The sequence below is a fragment of the Panthera onca genome, chromosome A2, assembly GCF_046562875.1.
Source record: "Panthera onca isolate mPanOnc1 chromosome A2, mPanOnc1 haplotype 2, whole genome shotgun sequence".
Lineage (NCBI taxonomy): Eukaryota > Metazoa > Chordata > Mammalia > Carnivora > Felidae > Panthera > Panthera onca.
Window position 1 is genome coordinate 144,889,426 of NC_138340.1, and position 16,593 is coordinate 144,906,018.

A 16,593-nucleotide genomic window follows, 5' to 3' on the forward strand; every position below is an offset into this window, starting at 1 on the left:
CCGGCGCTCTGACGTGGACTCGGGGGCCGCAAGCGCGGCGTGTGGGGGGGGCGCGGCCCCAGGGGCTTCTTAAACCCCCCGCCCCGGCCCGGCCCGCACTTCCCGAGCACTGCTCCGCCCCCGGAGGGAGAGAGAGAGAGAGACAGAGAGAGAGAGAGAGCGCGGCCGAGGAGCCGAGGAGGCCAGCCGAGTCCCACCAGCCAGAGCGCGAGACAAGTTGAGAGCAGCGCAGCGCAGAGCTGCGAGTCCCGCGGTCGCGCCCCGACAGCACCCCGACAGCGCCCCGACAGCGCCCCGACAGCGCCCCAGCCCCAGCCCGAGCCCAGCAGGCAGAGCAGCCCCCGCCCCAGCCCGCGCCAGCATGATGAACAACAGCAGCTACTCAGAGGCCGCCGGCCTCGGCCTGGGCGACGAGGTGGACGACATGCCGTCCACGGAGAAGGACCTGGCGGAGGACGCGCCGTGGAAGAAGATCCAGCAGAACACGTTCACGCGCTGGTGCAACGAGCACCTGAAGTGTGTGGGCAAGCGCCTGACCGACCTGCAGCGAGACCTCAGCGACGGGCTGCGCCTCATCGCGCTGCTCGAGGTGCTCAGCCAGAAGCGCATGTATCGCAAGTTCCACCCGCGCCCCAACTTCCGCCAGATGAAGCTGGAGAACGTGTCCGTGGCCCTCGAGTTCCTGGAGCGCGAGCACATCAAGCTCGTGTCCATCGGTCAGTGCGGGCGAGCAGTGCACGGACACAGCGGGGAGGGGGAAGTGCCCCCAAGAAAGGGCTGGCCCCTGGGGGCGGCGGACACAGGTGCTGGGTGGGTGCCGGGAGCTGAGATAGGACAGAGGGTGGCCCCCTGGCCCAGGGAGAGGGCCCTGGCCCCTGCTCTCCTGCCATCGATGCAGGCCATATGGGCAGTGCCTTCACACCCCTCTGTCCCTTCAGCGGAATATTGGGGTTCCCCAGGGGAGTCCACACCTTACCGTTTCTAAGTCGTCCAGCTCAGCCTCCCGGCACACACTCCCATCAACCCGCCTCTACTCATTGTCCCCTTTCTTGCCATGGGGCCATCCCAGCCCATGCTTGAGAAGACAGGGTGCCCATTACTGATTCCTGGGGGGCATTTACTCCCTAAACAAAGAGCTTCTTTGCCTCCCAGCACGTCCATGGGGGAGAAGCAGGCTGAAGGCAGGTCAGGGAAGCTGGTGGCTAGGCAGGCATTGGGGGGGGGGGGGGCAGGCGGACTCCACAGGCCTGTGCTTAGCAGCTGGGTTCAGGCCCCTGGGCCAGGGCAGGCAGGGCCCAGCCTCAGAAACCTAAAAAGGCACTAAGAGAGGGCAGAAAACCTTAACCCCTGCCTATCCACCTCCTGCTTTAGCCTGCGCAGGAGGGTGCTCCCCTAAGTCCATGCCAGGCCCCAGCCCACTCCCTAGGACTGGATTGGCTGCAGCTAACTGTCTGGGTTGAGAGGAGGGAGGGGAAGGCCTGTAGAAGGGAGGAAGTCATTGAGTGTAACCAGATTTGGAAGGTGTATCAGTGCTGGTGGGGGTGGGGAAGCGCTCCAGGCTTGGGAGCTTGGGGAGCTGAGGGTGGGCTCTGAGTGGTCAGAGGCTGCTCCTCCCCTCACAGCCCTGCAGTCCTCCCTGCTGGCTGGGGGCCTAGAGAAGACCCCCCTACCCCAGTGGTGAGCTCTTAAGAGTCTTGCTGTGATTTACAGGAAAGGGCCCCTTGGGGTGCACCCCAAAGCCCCAGGAGAAGAGTTTCACATGGGGTCCGATGCCTTCCCCCACCAGGCTACCCCAAAGATAATTGAATATCTGTCCACCCCCACTCTCCCTCAGGGCATCTCTAGGCCTCCTGAATTAGCAGCTGAAGTCAGTCTGGGGCCCTTTGCCCTGTCCAGTCCCCTCTCTAGGCCTTACCCCTCCTGCCCCAATACTGCCCCCCCACCCCACCCGCTCTGGCCTGGAAATAGCCCTGCCTCCGTGACACAGCAGATGTCTCTGAGCTTTCCAGAAGGACAAGCCTGAGGACAGGGGTGGGGGAGGGGACCCTGGTGTGTGTAGTGGGGTGAGGGCTACAGAGTGTGTGTGTTGGTGGGGGGTTGGTCGGAGGATTTGTGTGGGGGAATCAGAGACAAGTCAGTCCTGGGGCTGTCATCCCCCTGCATGCTGAGGTTTGACCGACAGACTGACGGTCCCAGGTGGGGTCTCAAGAGGAGGGCCCGCGGCCTCACCAGGACTTTATAGGAAACTGCTCAGCCTTCCTCTCCCCTCCCCGCTGCGGGGGCCGCCGGCCCCTCTCCAGGCCTCATCCTTCCTGAGCGCACCTCTCCCCTCCCCCATGGCGGTGCCTGGCTCCGGCCCCTTGGCTCAACAGCGGAGGGGCCGGCTCAGAGTAGAGGGGGAAGAAGGAAAAGATGGTTTGGGGGCGGGAGGGACGCTCCTGGGTTCCCGCTGAGAGGAAGGGGAACTGTTCCCCATTTGGGCCAAGTGGCTCACTCGTGCTGATGAGATAAGCTGTCAGCAATTTGGGGCCGGGCCTGAGGCTGAGGGTGGAGGGAGGGGGCACAGGGGGCGGGGCTGCTCGACCCTGAGGAGATGTCAAGGGATTCCCCACCAGGGGCGGCTTTCTGCTTCCTCTGGTTCCCTCTGGCCCGATCAGTGGTGGGAAGGGGCTGTGGTTGGGGGGTGAGGGGGGGCCGGCCTGCTCTGGGCCTTATCTCAGGACTTCGATGGAGCATCTGGGCACCTGGGAGGGGGTCAGAAAGACTCCCCACTTCCCTTTCCAGGAGTGGGGTGGGGGCTGGGAAGTCCAGCTAAAGAACGGGGTGCTCAGCTCGGGTTGAAGGAGCTGTGTGCCCTTACCCCAGCACCCCAACCCGGCCCCCACCAGCCCCTCAGCCCCTCCAAACAAAGAGGCCTAATGAGGCAGCTCTGTGCCGCAGCTGTTCCCCAGTTGCTACTCCTTCTAGAGCCAACAGCTGAGGGAGGGGCCAGAGGGGGGCAGCAGCTGTGCCGGCACCTCCCTCGCCAGGGCCCTCTCTCCTTTCCCACCCTTGAGGCCTGGGGTGGCCTCAGGGTCTGGCTGTAGGGCTCTTCCCACCCCTTTGGGGGGTGTCCCCAGGCTGGAGAAGAAGTGGTGGCTCAGGGTAGGAGGGAGCAAGCCTGAGCTCCCCTTTTCTGCCTGGCCTGGGGCAGGAATGGGTCTGGAGAGGAAGGTCATTGCTCCGGAGCAGGACTCTAGGTCCCTCTCCTGCCCCAAGCCGCAGTGGACCACTTGCTGTCTGGCCCAGGGCCAGTCACTGGGGAGAGACTTCTCCTTGCGGCAAATATGAATGACACCCCCTCCAACCCCAGCAGCCTCAAGGCCTCCCTCCCACGAATCTGGCCCCCCCCTCCCACCCCCCCGGTTTGCAAGAAGCTCTTCTGGGTGTGTGAGCACTGGCTTTGGAGACTGTCGGGGTGGTGAGAGGCCTTGGGGCACTGGGTGTCAAGACTGTGTGAGAGTATGGCGGCCTGTGTGTTTGAGAGAGCGCCCTGAAGCACCGGGAGGCCGGGAGTGAGTTGTGTCATGGAATCTGAAAGCTGCCAAACCTTTGTGCTGCAGCAGAGCCAGGGGGAGAGGGGGCGGGCTGGGGAGCTGCCGGGGAAGGAAGGATGAATCAGTGAAAGGGTGGGGGAGCCAAGGGGGCCAGAGCTGGAGGCCAGAGGGATAGAGAGGCTGTGATTCCCCCTCCTGGGGGCTGGTGGGGATGGGGTGGGGGATGCTGGGGTTCCCCAGGCCTTTGGTCTCCGGACTGTTTTCTCCCAAGATCTAGGGGAGGAGGAAAAGTTGTGTAAGGGGTGTGGGTGTGGGGGGGGAGAGGGGGGTGCGCCTCCAGCCCCACCCTCTCCCATCTCTCAGGCAACGCCAGTAAACAAGGCTGAATCTTCTGTCCCCCCCTCCCAACCTCCTAAAAGTAGTGTTCAGGGAAGCTGATGGATTTCAGGCCTGCATTGCCCTTTACAAATAAGCTGGCTTCCAAAGACTCATACTGTAGGCCATCCAGGCTCCTGGATATTTCACTCTGGCTGTTGGAGGAGAACGAGGTCTCCCGAATCTTGAGGAAGCGATTCTGGTCCCTAGTATTCCTCCAAGGTGGGGATGGGTGAAGAGTCTCAGCTCCTGAGACTTGAGTCCACACGGGTGACATTCCCCCTGGCTCATGTGAAATCCCACTGGCCCCAGCATTTGAAAACATGATTTTCAAGCCTTACCCAAGCATGCACTGTACCCCCCTCTCCCTCCCCATCCCCGAACTTTGTTCCAAAAGCCTTTTATGGTGTTCAAGAGGAGAATTCGGCTGGAACCAGGTTAGTTCTAATTCCTCTCTAATTTCAGTTTTTTAAATATTCATTCAACTAGTATTTACTGAGATCCTACTAAGTCCTAGGCTCTGAGTGTAGAGAAATAGTGTCTACTGTGAAAGAAACCAAAGAGTACTTACTATATGATTCCATTTGTATAAATCTCTAGAAAATGCAAACTAATCCAGAGTAACCAAGGGCAAACCAGTTGTTGCCTGGAAAGGGGGACAAGGAAGGGCAGGCAGAGGGACCACAAAGGGGTACGTGCAAGGAAATCTGGGGAGAGGTGGATAGGTTTATGACTTGTGGTGATGGCGTTATAGGCACATACATGTTGTCAAAGCTTGTCCAGTTTAATACGTGCAGCTTGTGTGTCAGGCACACCTCAATAAAACTTAAAAAATGAAAACAGCGCAGCCCCCCCGCAGAGGCTTATAATCCCGGATGATCGCCAGGGGGCCTGTAGCCGGATGGAGGCCCACGCACGCGCTGTTCCACAGGTGAAAGTACCTGCTGTGGGGCACGCTGTAGGCAGACCCCAAACGTTAGGCCTCTGGGCGCGGCCTTGGCCTTGCTGGAGGGTGAGAATTCGGTAGGCAGAGAAGGGGGCAGGTTCCGAAAGCGGGAGGCCTGACCCCCTCTGCTCTAGCAGCTGCCTCGTGAGCTGAGCTGTGGAGGGCAGCCCCCTCGCTGAGCCCAGCGTGTCCCCTCCACTCTGCAGATAGCAAGGCCATTGTGGATGGGAACCTGAAGCTGATCCTGGGTCTGATCTGGACGCTGATCCTACACTACTCTATCTCCATGCCCATGTGGGAGGATGAGGAGGACGAGGACGCCCGCAAGCAGACGCCCAAGCAGCGTCTGCTCGGCTGGATCCAGAACAAGGTGCCCCAGCTGCCCATCACTAACTTCAACCGTGACTGGCAGGATGGCAAAGCTCTGGGCGCCCTGGTGGACAACTGTGCCCCTGGTAAGTGGACCAGTGGGCCCATCATGGAGCCCTTCGCTGGTGGTGCTGAGGGCTGTGGCTGTCAGAATGCATATCTCCGGGCTGGGGGATCAGGACGGCCTGTGGGGCTTGCCCTCTGCTCCGACAGTCATTGCTGGTGACAGGCCCTTCCTGTGGGTGTGACAGATACTGCAGCTTGCAGCAAAAGGTTCAGAATTCCTCATTTTACAGTCAGGGCAATGAGGTCCGGAGAGGGCCAGTGATTTGTCCAAGATCACACAGTTTATCTGTGGCAGAACTGAACTTGAGCCCAAGGTCTCAACTTCCTGCTCCATGAGTGTCCTACTTTGCCATACGGGTACCATTTCTGCTGAGCTGAGAGAAAGGAAATGTGGTAGGACTTGTAGCAAGAAGCCCAGAAGTCAGACCCTGAGAGGGTTCTTCTTTGTGAGGCTCTGGGAGAGGTTTGAGGAGGGACTGAGGCTGGTGTGCTGCTGCCCAGTGACAGGTGGCCCAACACTGTCCTCTCAAACGTAGGCCCTGGCCCGGTCAGGTGGGGGGGCAGTCAGGGCCCATGAGAAGACTGAGGCCATGACTGGCTAGAGCCCTGCCCTATAGGCATCTCCCTTTCTGACCATCACCTCCCAAGAAGATAGATCGCCTTCTAATCTGAGTCGGTCAGCTCTGCTTCTGGGGAGCCATGGCCCCTTGGGAGAATCCTCCCCAGTCTGGGGTCAGCTGGGGAGCAGGGGGTGGGAGGCGGGGGCACCAGCCGCCTGGGAAGCATTCCCAGCTGCTGAGCCATTGCCCACAGCTGGTGAGGCCGCCAGAAGTGAGCTCAGCTGTTCCGGCCGGTCATGGATTCCAGCCTTTGCGCCGGCCCCCTCCCAGCCAGTGAGCATCACCCCTCCTCCAGCTCTGGCCTGGACCAGGCACCCCCTGACCTTTGCACCCCTTGACAGGAGTGATCTGGAGCTGCCTCAGCATTCTTCCCATTAGGAGGGCTGTGTTTTGGGTGGCCACAGAGGAGAACCTATCCTCTCATAACATGCCCTTATGTGCCTCAGTTTCCCCAAGTGGCTAATGAGGGTGTCTTCGGCTCTAAGGCTGATGTGGGAAGTGTTTGGAGCTCTAGGACTTGAGGGAGGCTGTGAGGAGACCTTGTAGAGGATGGCGTCAGAAGCATGTGCAGGATGGAACCTGCTGCCCCGAGGCAGCAGGAGTGAGGCGGGAAGGATTGGGGGGGGAGCTGTCCTGACAGGGTCTGCGCTGGGGCCTGGGCCGGCAGAAGGCTGACTGGCAGGGCTGGTGCCAGGCTGCGTCAGCCAGGGCAGAAAGGCCTCATTGTTGGTGCTAGGGAGGGCTGCTGCGCCTCCCAATGGCGATGGGCATCCCAGCGATGGTCCGTAACATAGGGGGGCAGCAAGAACCTGGCTGGTCAGGGGCCCAGAGCTGCGCGGCAGCGGGTGTGACCCCGCAGCCTGTGAGGGTGTCGGGTGAGCAGATGCTCTGCATTCTGACTGGCTGCCTTCCCCTACTCATCGTCTCCCTCTACCATCTCTCTAGGCCTGTGCCCTGACTGGGAAGCCTGGGACCCCAACCAGCCTGTGGAGAACGCCCGGGAGGCCATGCAGCAGGCGGACGACTGGCTCGGGGTGCCCCAGGTACACGAACAAAGAGGGTGGGGGAGAGTAGGGGGCCAGGAGGGCCAGGACGGAGGTTGGGTCTATGAGGATGCCCGGTCAAGAGGGGGGAGAGCACCGAGGTCACTGGGTAGAGGGCACCCTGTAACTCCCTTCTTCCCTGTGGCAGGTGATTGCCCCCGAGGAGATTGTGGACCCCAACGTGGATGAGCATTCTGTCATGACCTACCTGTCCCAGTTCCCCAAGGCCAAACTCAAACCTGGTGCCCCTGTTCGCTCTAAACAGCTGAACCCCAAGAAGGCCATCGCCTACGGGCCTGGTACGTGTCGAGTCCCTGCCGGTCTTCCCTGGGCAGTCGGGTCCATCCTAGGATGGGTCTTCCTAAGTAACCTGGCTCTGCCGTCTGTCCCTCAGGCATCGAGCCCCACGGCAACACTGTGCTACAGCCTGCCCACTTCACCGTGCAGACGGTGGATGCCGGCGTGGGCGAGGTGCTGGTCTACATTGAGGACCCTGAGGGCCACACCGAGGAGGTATGGAGAGCTGCTGAGGACGAGAGGGAATGGCATGGGCTTCGAACCAGAGACCACGGGCTGCTAGCGGGACTGGCCTAGAGATGGCTGCCAGAATTAACTACTAGGCCGGGTTCTGGGGGAAGCATCACCGTGGGTGCTGCCAGGCACTGTGGGGTCAGGAGGGGCTGCAGCCTCTGTGACTTCTGGTCTTTTCCCTTCCCGATAGGCCAAAGTGGTTCCCAACAATGACAAGAACCGCACCTATGCTGTCTCCTATGTGCCCAAGGTTGCTGGGTTGCACAAGGTATCTCCCTGCCGACCCTCCCCATCCCGCTCACGTCCTTGGCTCTGTCGTCGTGGAGCCCTCTCTCAGCTCGCAGCCCACCCCAGCATGCCCAGCAGCCCACCTCTCCCCAGCCTCGGTTGCGCCCTGCCCATCCACCCCCTCTCAAAAGAACTGCTTTCCCCGAGAGGCTAACATTTGGCCCCTGACCTGCAGGTGACTGTGCTCTTTGCTGGCCAGAATATCGAACGCAGTCCCTTTGAGGTGAACGTGGGCATGGCTCTGGGAGATGCCAACAAGGTGTCAGCCCGTGGCCCTGGCCTGGAGCCTGTGGGCAATGTGGCCAACAAACCCACATACTTTGACATCTATACTGCGGGTAAGGATGGGCCCTAGGGGGATGTCAGGCGGGCAGCGCATGACTACATGGGGTGATGTGGATGGGGGACAGGGGCAGGGTCTCAGCCAGAGGGTGGGTGGTCCCAGAGTGAGGGAGCCCCGAGCAGCTGTTTGTGTCCAGAGAGGGGGTTGCTGATGGCTTTTTGTGCACGGCAGGGGCCGGCACTGGTGATGTTGCCGTGGTGATCGTGGACCCGCAGGGCCGGCGGGACACAGTGGAGGTGGCCCTGGAGGACAAGGGCGACAGCACGTTCCGATGCACGTACAGGCCTGTGATGGAGGGGCCCCACACGGTGCATGTGGCCTTCGCTGGTGCCCCCATCACCCGCAGTCCTTTCCCCGTCCATGTAGCTGAAGGTAAAAGGCCCTTCACCCAGCCCCACAGCCACCCTCCCTGAGGCCAGGACACAGAGAGAATTGCCACCAAATTCCGGGGCTGAGGGTTTATGGGAAACGAACCACTAAATCCAGGGGTGGGAGGGGAGCCGGCGTTAAAATAGGTAGAATATCCATGGGGCGGGGGCAGGGGGTAGCTCTGGAGAGATCTCATCCTGGTCATCTCTCCACCTACTATCCCAGGGAGGGTCTGGAGACCACAGCAAAGTATACAGACAGGTGCCACCTTGCAAGGGTTGTGGGGGCATATGTGATGGGCACCCATACCCCCGGCCCTCGGGTGGTGACTCCCGCCACTTGGTTCTCTCCCTGCCGCTCAGAGCCCTTGCCGTCACACGTCCCCTCCGTGCCCATCTTCCACCAGGCCAAGAAAGTGGTGCCACGTTAGTACTGTCCAGGGGAGGTGGGGCCAGCATGGCCACAGCTGACTGGCCTCACCTGTGCTGTGTGGAATGGCCCAGGCAGTGTGGAATTGCCCCCCTTCTGTGGCATTCTGTGACGGGCCCCAGGTTCTGTGCCATTGCCTGTGTCCTGTGGTAGGCCTGGATTATACGTCCTTGCCTGTTTTGTGGCATCCCATTGGGTCCTATGCCATTTTATGTGTTCCGTGGCAGTCTGAGATCACTCTTCTTTGGCCTGTGTTCAGTAGCAAGGTCTGGGTTCATTGCCACTGGTAGTGTTCTGTGGCAGGCTGATTTCCATGCATTGCCTGTGACCTGCAGAAGGCTTCATGTTATGTTGAATATCTCGTTCTGTGGCCTCGCTTAGTGTTTTATGGCATGACCTAGTCCTAAAGCTGCTATGGTGGCTCTGCCTGAGAAGGCTCAGATGGCTCTGGGTGGGTGGCTTTGGGTGGTTTGGGGCCTTCCCCTCTCTCTCTTTGCCCCACTCTCTGCCCAGGCTCTGCCATGTCTGTGTCCCAAGTGACACTGACTCTGAGAAGCCCAGCAGGGAGGGTTTCTTGTAGCCGGCTCCTCGTCCAGCATGGCTCCCAAGGGCCCCAGTTGTGTCGGGGGCCCTGGGGAGCACGGGGGAGGACTGCATGAGGCCATAGCCTGTGCCTGTGAGGGTCAGGAAGACTATGTCCAGTGAGGTGGGAAATGAGTGGTGAGGGGCTGAGGCTCTGTCTCCAGCCCCTCAGCACCCCTAATCTTTTCCTTCCAACCCCCAGCCTGTAACCCTAACGCCTGCCGTGCCTCTGGGCGGGGCCTGCAGCCCAAGGGTGTGCGTGTGAAAGAGGTGGCTGATTTCAAGGTGTTCACTAAGGGTGCCGGCAGCGGAGAGCTCAAGGTCACAGTCAAAGGGCCAAGTGAGTGCCGGGGCCCAGGACTGGGGGGTGGGAGAGCAGGGAGGAAATATGGCCCGTGGTTCTGGCTTCCTGAGGGCAGTGACAACGAGCACCATGCCCTGCCCCGGAGAGACTCCAAGAAGAGACTCTGCCCAGAGGTACCATGGGACCTTAGGCATGTTGTCTCCTCTCTTGCCTCAGTTTCTCACCTGCAAACTGGAAATGATCCTTTTCACCCTACATGCTACTCTGGGTGTCATGCACAGGGATGGCATGTGGTCCCTGCCCGAGTTTCAGCTCTGCCCACTAGTCGCACTGCCCTCAGGCTGGGCCCGGGTGCCAGGGTCCCTGAGGGGATTGAGGACCTGTGGCTCTCAGACTGGTGATCACCTCCCTGTGTGCTCCCCGTCTCCTCAGAGGGCACAGAAGAGCCAGTGAAAGTGCGAGAGGTTGGAGATGGTGTGTTCGAGTGTGAGTACCACCCTGTGGTGCCTGGGAAGTATGTGGTGACCATCACGTGGGGCGGCTATGCCATCCCCCGCAGGTAAGCACCACTCACCCGCCAGGCCTGCCTGTCTGGGGCCTCACAGGCTGGGGAGAGGAGGACGGGCTGCCTGAGGGAAGAGAGGACTGGTACCTCTGGCAGAGGTGCTTCCCGGCATTGACCCCAGATCCCTCTTCGCCCAGTCCTTTTGAGGTACAGGTGAGCCCAGAGGCAGGAGCACAGAAGGTACGGGCCTGGGGTCCCGGCCTGAAAACTGGCCAGGTGGGGAAGTCGGCCGACTTTGTGGTGGAGGCCATTGGCACGGAGGTGGGGACACTGGGTAAGTGGCTGGGTGGCAGCAAGCGGGAACGCTGGGGAGTGGTGCGATGGAGGGACACGGGGGGTGACTGGGGACGGGAGGCGGGAACGCTGGATAGTATCAGGATGAGACGGAGTGGGATGGAGGGGTGACTGAGGGAGCGATAGGAGACCTGCCCGAGTGTCCAAGTTGCCTCTTGGACCCCCTGATCTTCCCTCCGTCGCGCCCAGGATTCTCCATCGAGGGGCCCTCACAGGCCAAGATCGAGTGTGATGACAAGGGGGATGGCTCCTGCGATGTGCGGTACTGGCCCACGGAACCTGGGGAGTACGCCGTGCACGTCATCTGCGATGACGAGGACATCCGAGACTCACCCTTCATTGCCCACATCCAGCCAGCCGCACCTGACTGCTTCCCGGATAAGGTGGGGTCCTTGGGCCTGCATACTAGCCCAGGATGGGGTGAGCAGGCCCTCCTCCAGTCCCCAACCTAGCCCTCCGCTCCTCCCCCTGCACAGGTGAAGGCCTTTGGGCCTGGCCTGGAGCCCACTGGCTGCATTGTGGACAAGCCTGCAGAGTTCACCATCGATGCCCGTGCTGCTGGCAAGGGAGACCTGAACCTGTATGCCCAGGTAAGTCACTGCCCGGTCCTGCTACCCCCATTGCCCTGGGCAGGAACCCTGGGAGGGCAGAGGCAGGTGAGAGGCAGAGGAAATTGTAGCGTCACTGGCCCGGCTTGACTCTCACGGATCCAAAAGAACTATGGGAAACTTAAAAATGTGTTTTCTGATGATAACCTTATGAACATATTTTACCAAAAGTGTATTTTTTTGTACTAATAATTTTGCAGTTGAAAGACGATTTGAATATGACATTGACTTCCCAAGTCCATTTCTCATGCTGCTGTCCGCTAATCCCTAGAAGTTAACGAATGTACTCTTGGGTTCAAGAGGATGATTTTCCTTTAACATGTTCACTATTCAATTTTAGAAACATTGATTTAAACCAGCCTTTTCCCAGCTAACACATTGCAGATGCCTGGGCTGGGAGGCTGGGCCACACAAATGGCTCCCAGGGCGTGCTCCCCGCCACCATAGCACGTGGCGCTGGGCTCTTCTGGCCTGAGGTCTGAGGCAGTAGGTGAGGAGGGCTGCCTGAGGCCAGTAGAGGGCGTCAGTGCTCTGAGGAGGCCGGAGTGTTCTTAAGACTCTCGTTTGGTTACCCCCCCCACCCAGGATGCTGATGGCTGCCCTGTCAACATCATGGTCATCCCCAATGGCGACGGCACCTTCCGCTGCTCCTACGTGCCCACCAAGCCCATTAAACACACCATCATCATCTCCTGGGGAGGCGTCAATGTGCCCAAGAGCCCCTTCCGGGTGTGTCCTCCTGTCCTGCCCCCCTGCCGCCTGGGGTCCCAGAGGGAGGGTGGAGCCCCATACAGGAGATGTTGGTTGTCCCTGGGACCTTGTCTCCACTCCCCACCTCAAAACCCACAAAGAGGCTGAGGCTGGTCCCGCTGAGGCCGGGGTGGGTAGTGATGGGGTATGGGGCCTGTGGGAGGGGCCCTGGGCTGAGCATCAACCTCCTCCCGACAGGTGAACGTGGGAGAAGGCAGTCACCCCGAGCGGGTGAAGGTGTATGGCCCAGGCGTGGAGAAGACGGGCCTCAAGGCCAACGAGCCTACCTATTTCACCGTGGACTGCAGCGAGGCTGGGCAAGGTGTGCCTGGCTGTGGTCAGGGGAGTGGGCGGGGCCTGGGTAGGTGGGGCTTGCACTCTGGCCAGATCCTGCTTCTAGCTAAGTGGGGGCAGCCGTTGAGAACCCACTCATGGCCCTGTGCCTGCCTCCCCTCAGGTGACGTGAGTATCGGCATCAAGTGCGCTCCCGGAGTGGTGGGCCCTGCAGAAGCTGACATCGACTTTGACATCATCAAGAACGACAATGACACCTTCACAGTCAAGTACACCCCCCCAGGGGCCGGCCGCTACACCATTATGGTGCTGTTTGCCAACCAGGTACCCTACCCTTGGCTTCTGGCCGTCACTGGTGGCCTGCAGCCTCCAAGCCTAAGCTGCAGCTTCATATCCTGTCCTTTGGGGACAGTTGCGCGGCCATCGACAGAGCACTTTCTGTGTGCGGGCGGCGGGCCTCAGAAGGAACAAAGGGGCTGTTTCAGAAGCTACCGTTGCCTACCCTGACCAGATCTTTTTTTTCCACCCAGGAGATCCCTGCCAGCCCCTTCCACATTAAGGTGGACCCATCCCACGATGCCAGCAAAGTCAAGGCCGAGGGCCCTGGGCTGAACCGCACGGGTAGGCGTTTGGGCGGGGGCTGGGCTGGGCCGGGATCGATGCTAGGTGTCCACCAGGCCTTCACCGCTGTCTTGGGGTGGGCTCCCCAGGTGTGGAAGTCGGGAAGCCCACTCACTTCACGGTGCTGACCAAGGGAGCCGGCAAGGCCAAGCTGGACGTGCACTTTGCCGGGGCTGCCAAGGGTGAGGCCGTGCGGGACTTTGAAATCATCGACAACCATGACTACTCCTACACCGTCAAGTACACGGCCGTCCAGCAGGTGTGTCCCACTTCCTCCCCACCCCACCCATCCTGGTTGACGAGGGTCCTGCATCTCCTTCCGCCGGTCTCCTAGGACCACTTCTGGGTCGTCTTGGCCCTTTCCTGGCACCTATCCTCTCTGGCTGTGCTACTCTGAGCCCGAGGTCCACATCGGCCAAGGGCATGTTGCCAGGCCGTGTCTAAGCCACCCAGTTCTAACCTCTTCTTGTACCTGATAGGGCAACATGGCGGTGACGGTGACCTACGGTGGGGACCCTGTCCCCAAGAGCCCCTTTGTGGTGAATGTGGCACCCCCATTGGATCTCAGCAAAGTCAAAGTTCAAGGCCTGAACAGCAGTAAGTGGGGCAGGAGCCACCCTGGAAGGGAGAAGTGCTGTGGGGTGGGCCGGAGTCTCTGCTCACTGTGCCCCTTGACCTCTCCGCAGAGGTGGCTGTGGGGCAAGAACAGGCCTTCTCTGTGAACACACGTGGGGCTGGCGGTCAAGGGCAGCTGGATGTGCGGATGACTTCGCCCTCCCGTCGCCCCATCCCTTGCAAGCTGGAGCCTGGGGGCGGAGCTGAAACCCAGGCCGTGCGCTACATGCCCCCTGAGGAGGGACCCTACAAGGTGGACATCACCTACGACGGTCACCCAGTGCCCGGTAGCCCCTTTGCTGTGGAGGGTGTCCTGCCCCCCGATCCCTCCAAGGTAAGGAGATAGGAGTTGAAGGGAGCTGGGATTTGAGGGTTTATAGGGAAAATGGATGAGTCACGGAGGCAAGAGGGCCCGTGTACCTGGAATGACTACAGCCCTGGGTCCAAGGCCACGGTGATCCTTCCATCTCAGGACCTGCCTTTGAAACAGCCTAGTTATGAAGAGTGTGGCCTTTGATCACACCCGGGCTTGGGCTCCAGCTTCACTAACCGAGACAAACTATTTAATCTGTCAGCCTCCGTTCCCTCATCTAGAATTGTTGTAAGGACTCAGCCTGTCATAGCTGCTACAGTTAAAGGTGCTTAGCTGGGTGGGGAGCCACGAAGACCAGGCACGGGAGAGGCCGGATGTAAGGAAACTATATGCCTGCTCCTCTCCCTAGGTTTGTGCTTATGGGCCTGGTCTCAAGGGCGGCCTGGTAGGCACCCCGGCACCGTTCTCCATTGACACCAAGGGGGCTGGCACAGGCGGCCTGGGGCTGACTGTGGAGGGCCCCTGTGAGGCCAAGATTGAGTGCCAGGACAACGGTGATGGCTCATGTGCTGTCAGCTACCTGCCCACGGAGCCCGGCGAGTACACCATCAACATCTTGTTTGCCGAAGCCCACATCCCTGGCTCACCCTTCAAGGCCACCATCCGGCCCGTGTTCGACCCGAGCAAGGTGCGGGCCAGTGGGCCGGGCCTGGAGCGTGGCAAGGCTGGCGAGGCGGCCACCTTCACAGTGGACTGCTCGGAGGCTGGTGAGGCTGAGCTGACCATCGAGATCCTGTCAGACGCCGGTGTCAAGGCCGAGGTGCTGATCCACAACAATGCCGACGGCACCTACCACATCACCTACAGCCCCGCCTTTCCTGGCACCTACACAATTACCATCAAGTATGGCGGGCACCCTGTCCCCAAATTCCCTACCCGCGTCCACGTGCAGCCTGCTGTCGACACCAGTGGAGTCAAGGTCTCAGGGCCCGGGGTGGAGCCTCACGGTGAGTGAGAGAGGCGGAGCTGGTCAGGGAGCCCTGGACATCAGCAGGAGGGAGGGAGCAGGGCTGAGGGCTCAGGGAGGGCCAAGGCAGAGGTAAAAGGAGGGTTTGGGCACGCTTGGAGTCCTTAGGGCTCAGGTACCCCAGAGAAGGAGCCAAGGGCCAGAGGCTGGGCGTGGAGCTTTGCCTCTGCTCACGTGGCAAAACTGTGTCTGCCTATGTGCGTCTTTCCGGGGAGATCCCAGCTTTCAGATCAGGTGCCTGATCTGAGAAAGCTAAGGACCCCAGTGTAGAGAATAGAGTGGGAAAGCTTTGGGTAGAAGGTCAGGAGATAGTTCAACCCAGTTCAGTGAGTGTGAGTGGCCACCTGTTGGAGGCCAGCCCCTGGCGAGGCATGAGAGTGGAAGGTCAAGGGAGACAGAAGACCCAGACCCGCCCTTGAAGGGCCCACAGCCTGGTGGGGTGCCTGACACGAACAGAATATCACACGGTGGTGACGGGAGCGAAGCAGGGGCCTGGAGCACACGGTGGGGGGGGGGGGGGGGGCGGTGGTGGTGGGCAGAGGGTGGCTGGGCTCAGGCTGGGAAGTAGCGGATAAGAGCAAGAGCCTGAAAGCTGGGGAGGGTGGAGGCATGAGCGACTATGTGAGGCTGCCCTTGACTCACACGGAGTACTCTTTTCCTGGGACCCAGGTGTCCTGCGTGAGGTGACCACTGAGTTCACTGTGGACGCAAGATCCCTAACAGCGACAGGTGGGAACCACGTGACAGCTCGTGTGCTCAACCCCTCGGGTGCTAAGACGGACACCTATGTGACAGACAACGGGGACGGCACCTACCGAGTGCAGTACACAGCCTATGAAGAGGGTGAGGACCTGGGCCGAGCGGGGACGGTGGGGAACCGATGACTCTCAGTATGGATGGGGTGCTAGGGGCTGTGCACGCCCTGATCGCTCTGTGTGGCTGGCTTCCAGGCGTGCATCTGGTGGAGGTCCTGTATGATGACGTAGCTGTGCCCAAGAGCCCCTTCCGAGTGGGCGTGACCGAGGGCTGTGACCCCACCCGCGTGAGGGCCTTTGGGCCCGGCCTGGAGAGCGGCTTGGTCAACAAGGCCAACCACTTCACTGTGGAGACCAGGTATCCTCCCCCTTTCCTAATCTGGACACTGATGCTGTAGCCACCCTGATCCCAGCTACTCACCCTTCTCCCTTGTCCTTCCTGTGTGCGCCTCATCCCACCCCCTCTCCAGGGTGACCCAGGAGCCTACCTCCCCTGGTGTTTCAAGATCAGCTCCTTTGTCCCTCCTCAGCTGGGCACCTAGCAGCCTGCCCTCTGTCCTCCACCCACCCCCTTCAGCGGCTCTTCCCTCTCCCTACTCACCGTTCCTAGCAGAGCTGAGAAGGGTGTTGCCTTGCAGGGGAGCTGGCACCGGAGGCCTTGGCCTAGCCATCGAGGGCCCCTCAGAAGCCAAGATGTCCTGCAAGGACAACAAAGATGGCAGCTGTACCGTGGAGTACATCCCTTTCACCGCTGGAGACTACGACGTCAACATCACCTTTGGGGGGCGGCCCATCCCAGGTGTGCAGAGAGAGTGGGTGGCGGGGGAGGGTTGTGCAGGGAAGGCATCAGTGACAACGCGTGGCTGCTGAGGCTGTGGCCAAGAGGCAGGGCAGTGATTGTTGCTGATGGGACAACCCTTCAGTTCATTCCCACAGACCCAGGGCTGGCG

At 60.6% G+C, this 16,593-nt stretch overlaps 1 protein-coding gene across 3 annotated transcripts in view; it reads left to right on the forward strand.

Annotated features, from left to right (window-relative positions):
• The window catches only part of FLNC (filamin C), a 27,379-nt gene continuing 10,786 nt past the window's right edge, over positions 1 to 16,593 (forward strand). For 2 of the 3 annotated variants that reach the window (XM_060633069.3, XM_060633072.3), the window contains exons 1-24: positions 2 to 716; positions 5,064 to 5,312; positions 6,858 to 6,955; positions 7,104 to 7,254; positions 7,350 to 7,468; positions 7,677 to 7,754; positions 7,950 to 8,112; positions 8,289 to 8,489; positions 9,700 to 9,837; positions 10,234 to 10,360; positions 10,504 to 10,640; positions 10,850 to 11,043; positions 11,137 to 11,250; positions 11,854 to 11,997; positions 12,217 to 12,340; positions 12,476 to 12,636; positions 12,843 to 12,933; positions 13,023 to 13,192; positions 13,413 to 13,530; positions 13,620 to 13,882; positions 14,271 to 14,868; positions 15,558 to 15,731; positions 15,839 to 16,001; positions 16,282 to 16,442. In XM_060633069.3, coding sequence (XP_060489052.1) covers positions 362 to 716; positions 5,064 to 5,312; positions 6,858 to 6,955; positions 7,104 to 7,254; positions 7,350 to 7,468; positions 7,677 to 7,754; positions 7,950 to 8,112; positions 8,289 to 8,489; positions 9,700 to 9,837; positions 10,234 to 10,360; positions 10,504 to 10,640; positions 10,850 to 11,043; positions 11,137 to 11,250; positions 11,854 to 11,997; positions 12,217 to 12,340; positions 12,476 to 12,636; positions 12,843 to 12,933; positions 13,023 to 13,192; positions 13,413 to 13,530; positions 13,620 to 13,882; positions 14,271 to 14,868; positions 15,558 to 15,731; positions 15,839 to 16,001; positions 16,282 to 16,442 — 4,291 coding nt within the window. In that variant the 5' untranslated portion in view covers positions 2 to 361. Of the gene's footprint in view, positions 717 to 5,063; positions 5,313 to 6,857; positions 6,956 to 7,103; positions 7,255 to 7,349; positions 7,469 to 7,676; positions 7,755 to 7,949; positions 8,113 to 8,288; positions 8,490 to 8,848; positions 8,912 to 9,699; positions 9,838 to 10,233; positions 10,361 to 10,503; positions 10,641 to 10,849; positions 11,044 to 11,136; positions 11,251 to 11,853; positions 11,998 to 12,216; positions 12,341 to 12,475; positions 12,637 to 12,842; positions 12,934 to 13,022; positions 13,193 to 13,412; positions 13,531 to 13,619; positions 13,883 to 14,270; positions 14,869 to 15,557; positions 15,732 to 15,838; positions 16,002 to 16,281; positions 16,443 to 16,593 lie in introns of all 3 variants that reach the window. The other variant, XM_060633068.3, reaches the window with a different exon arrangement.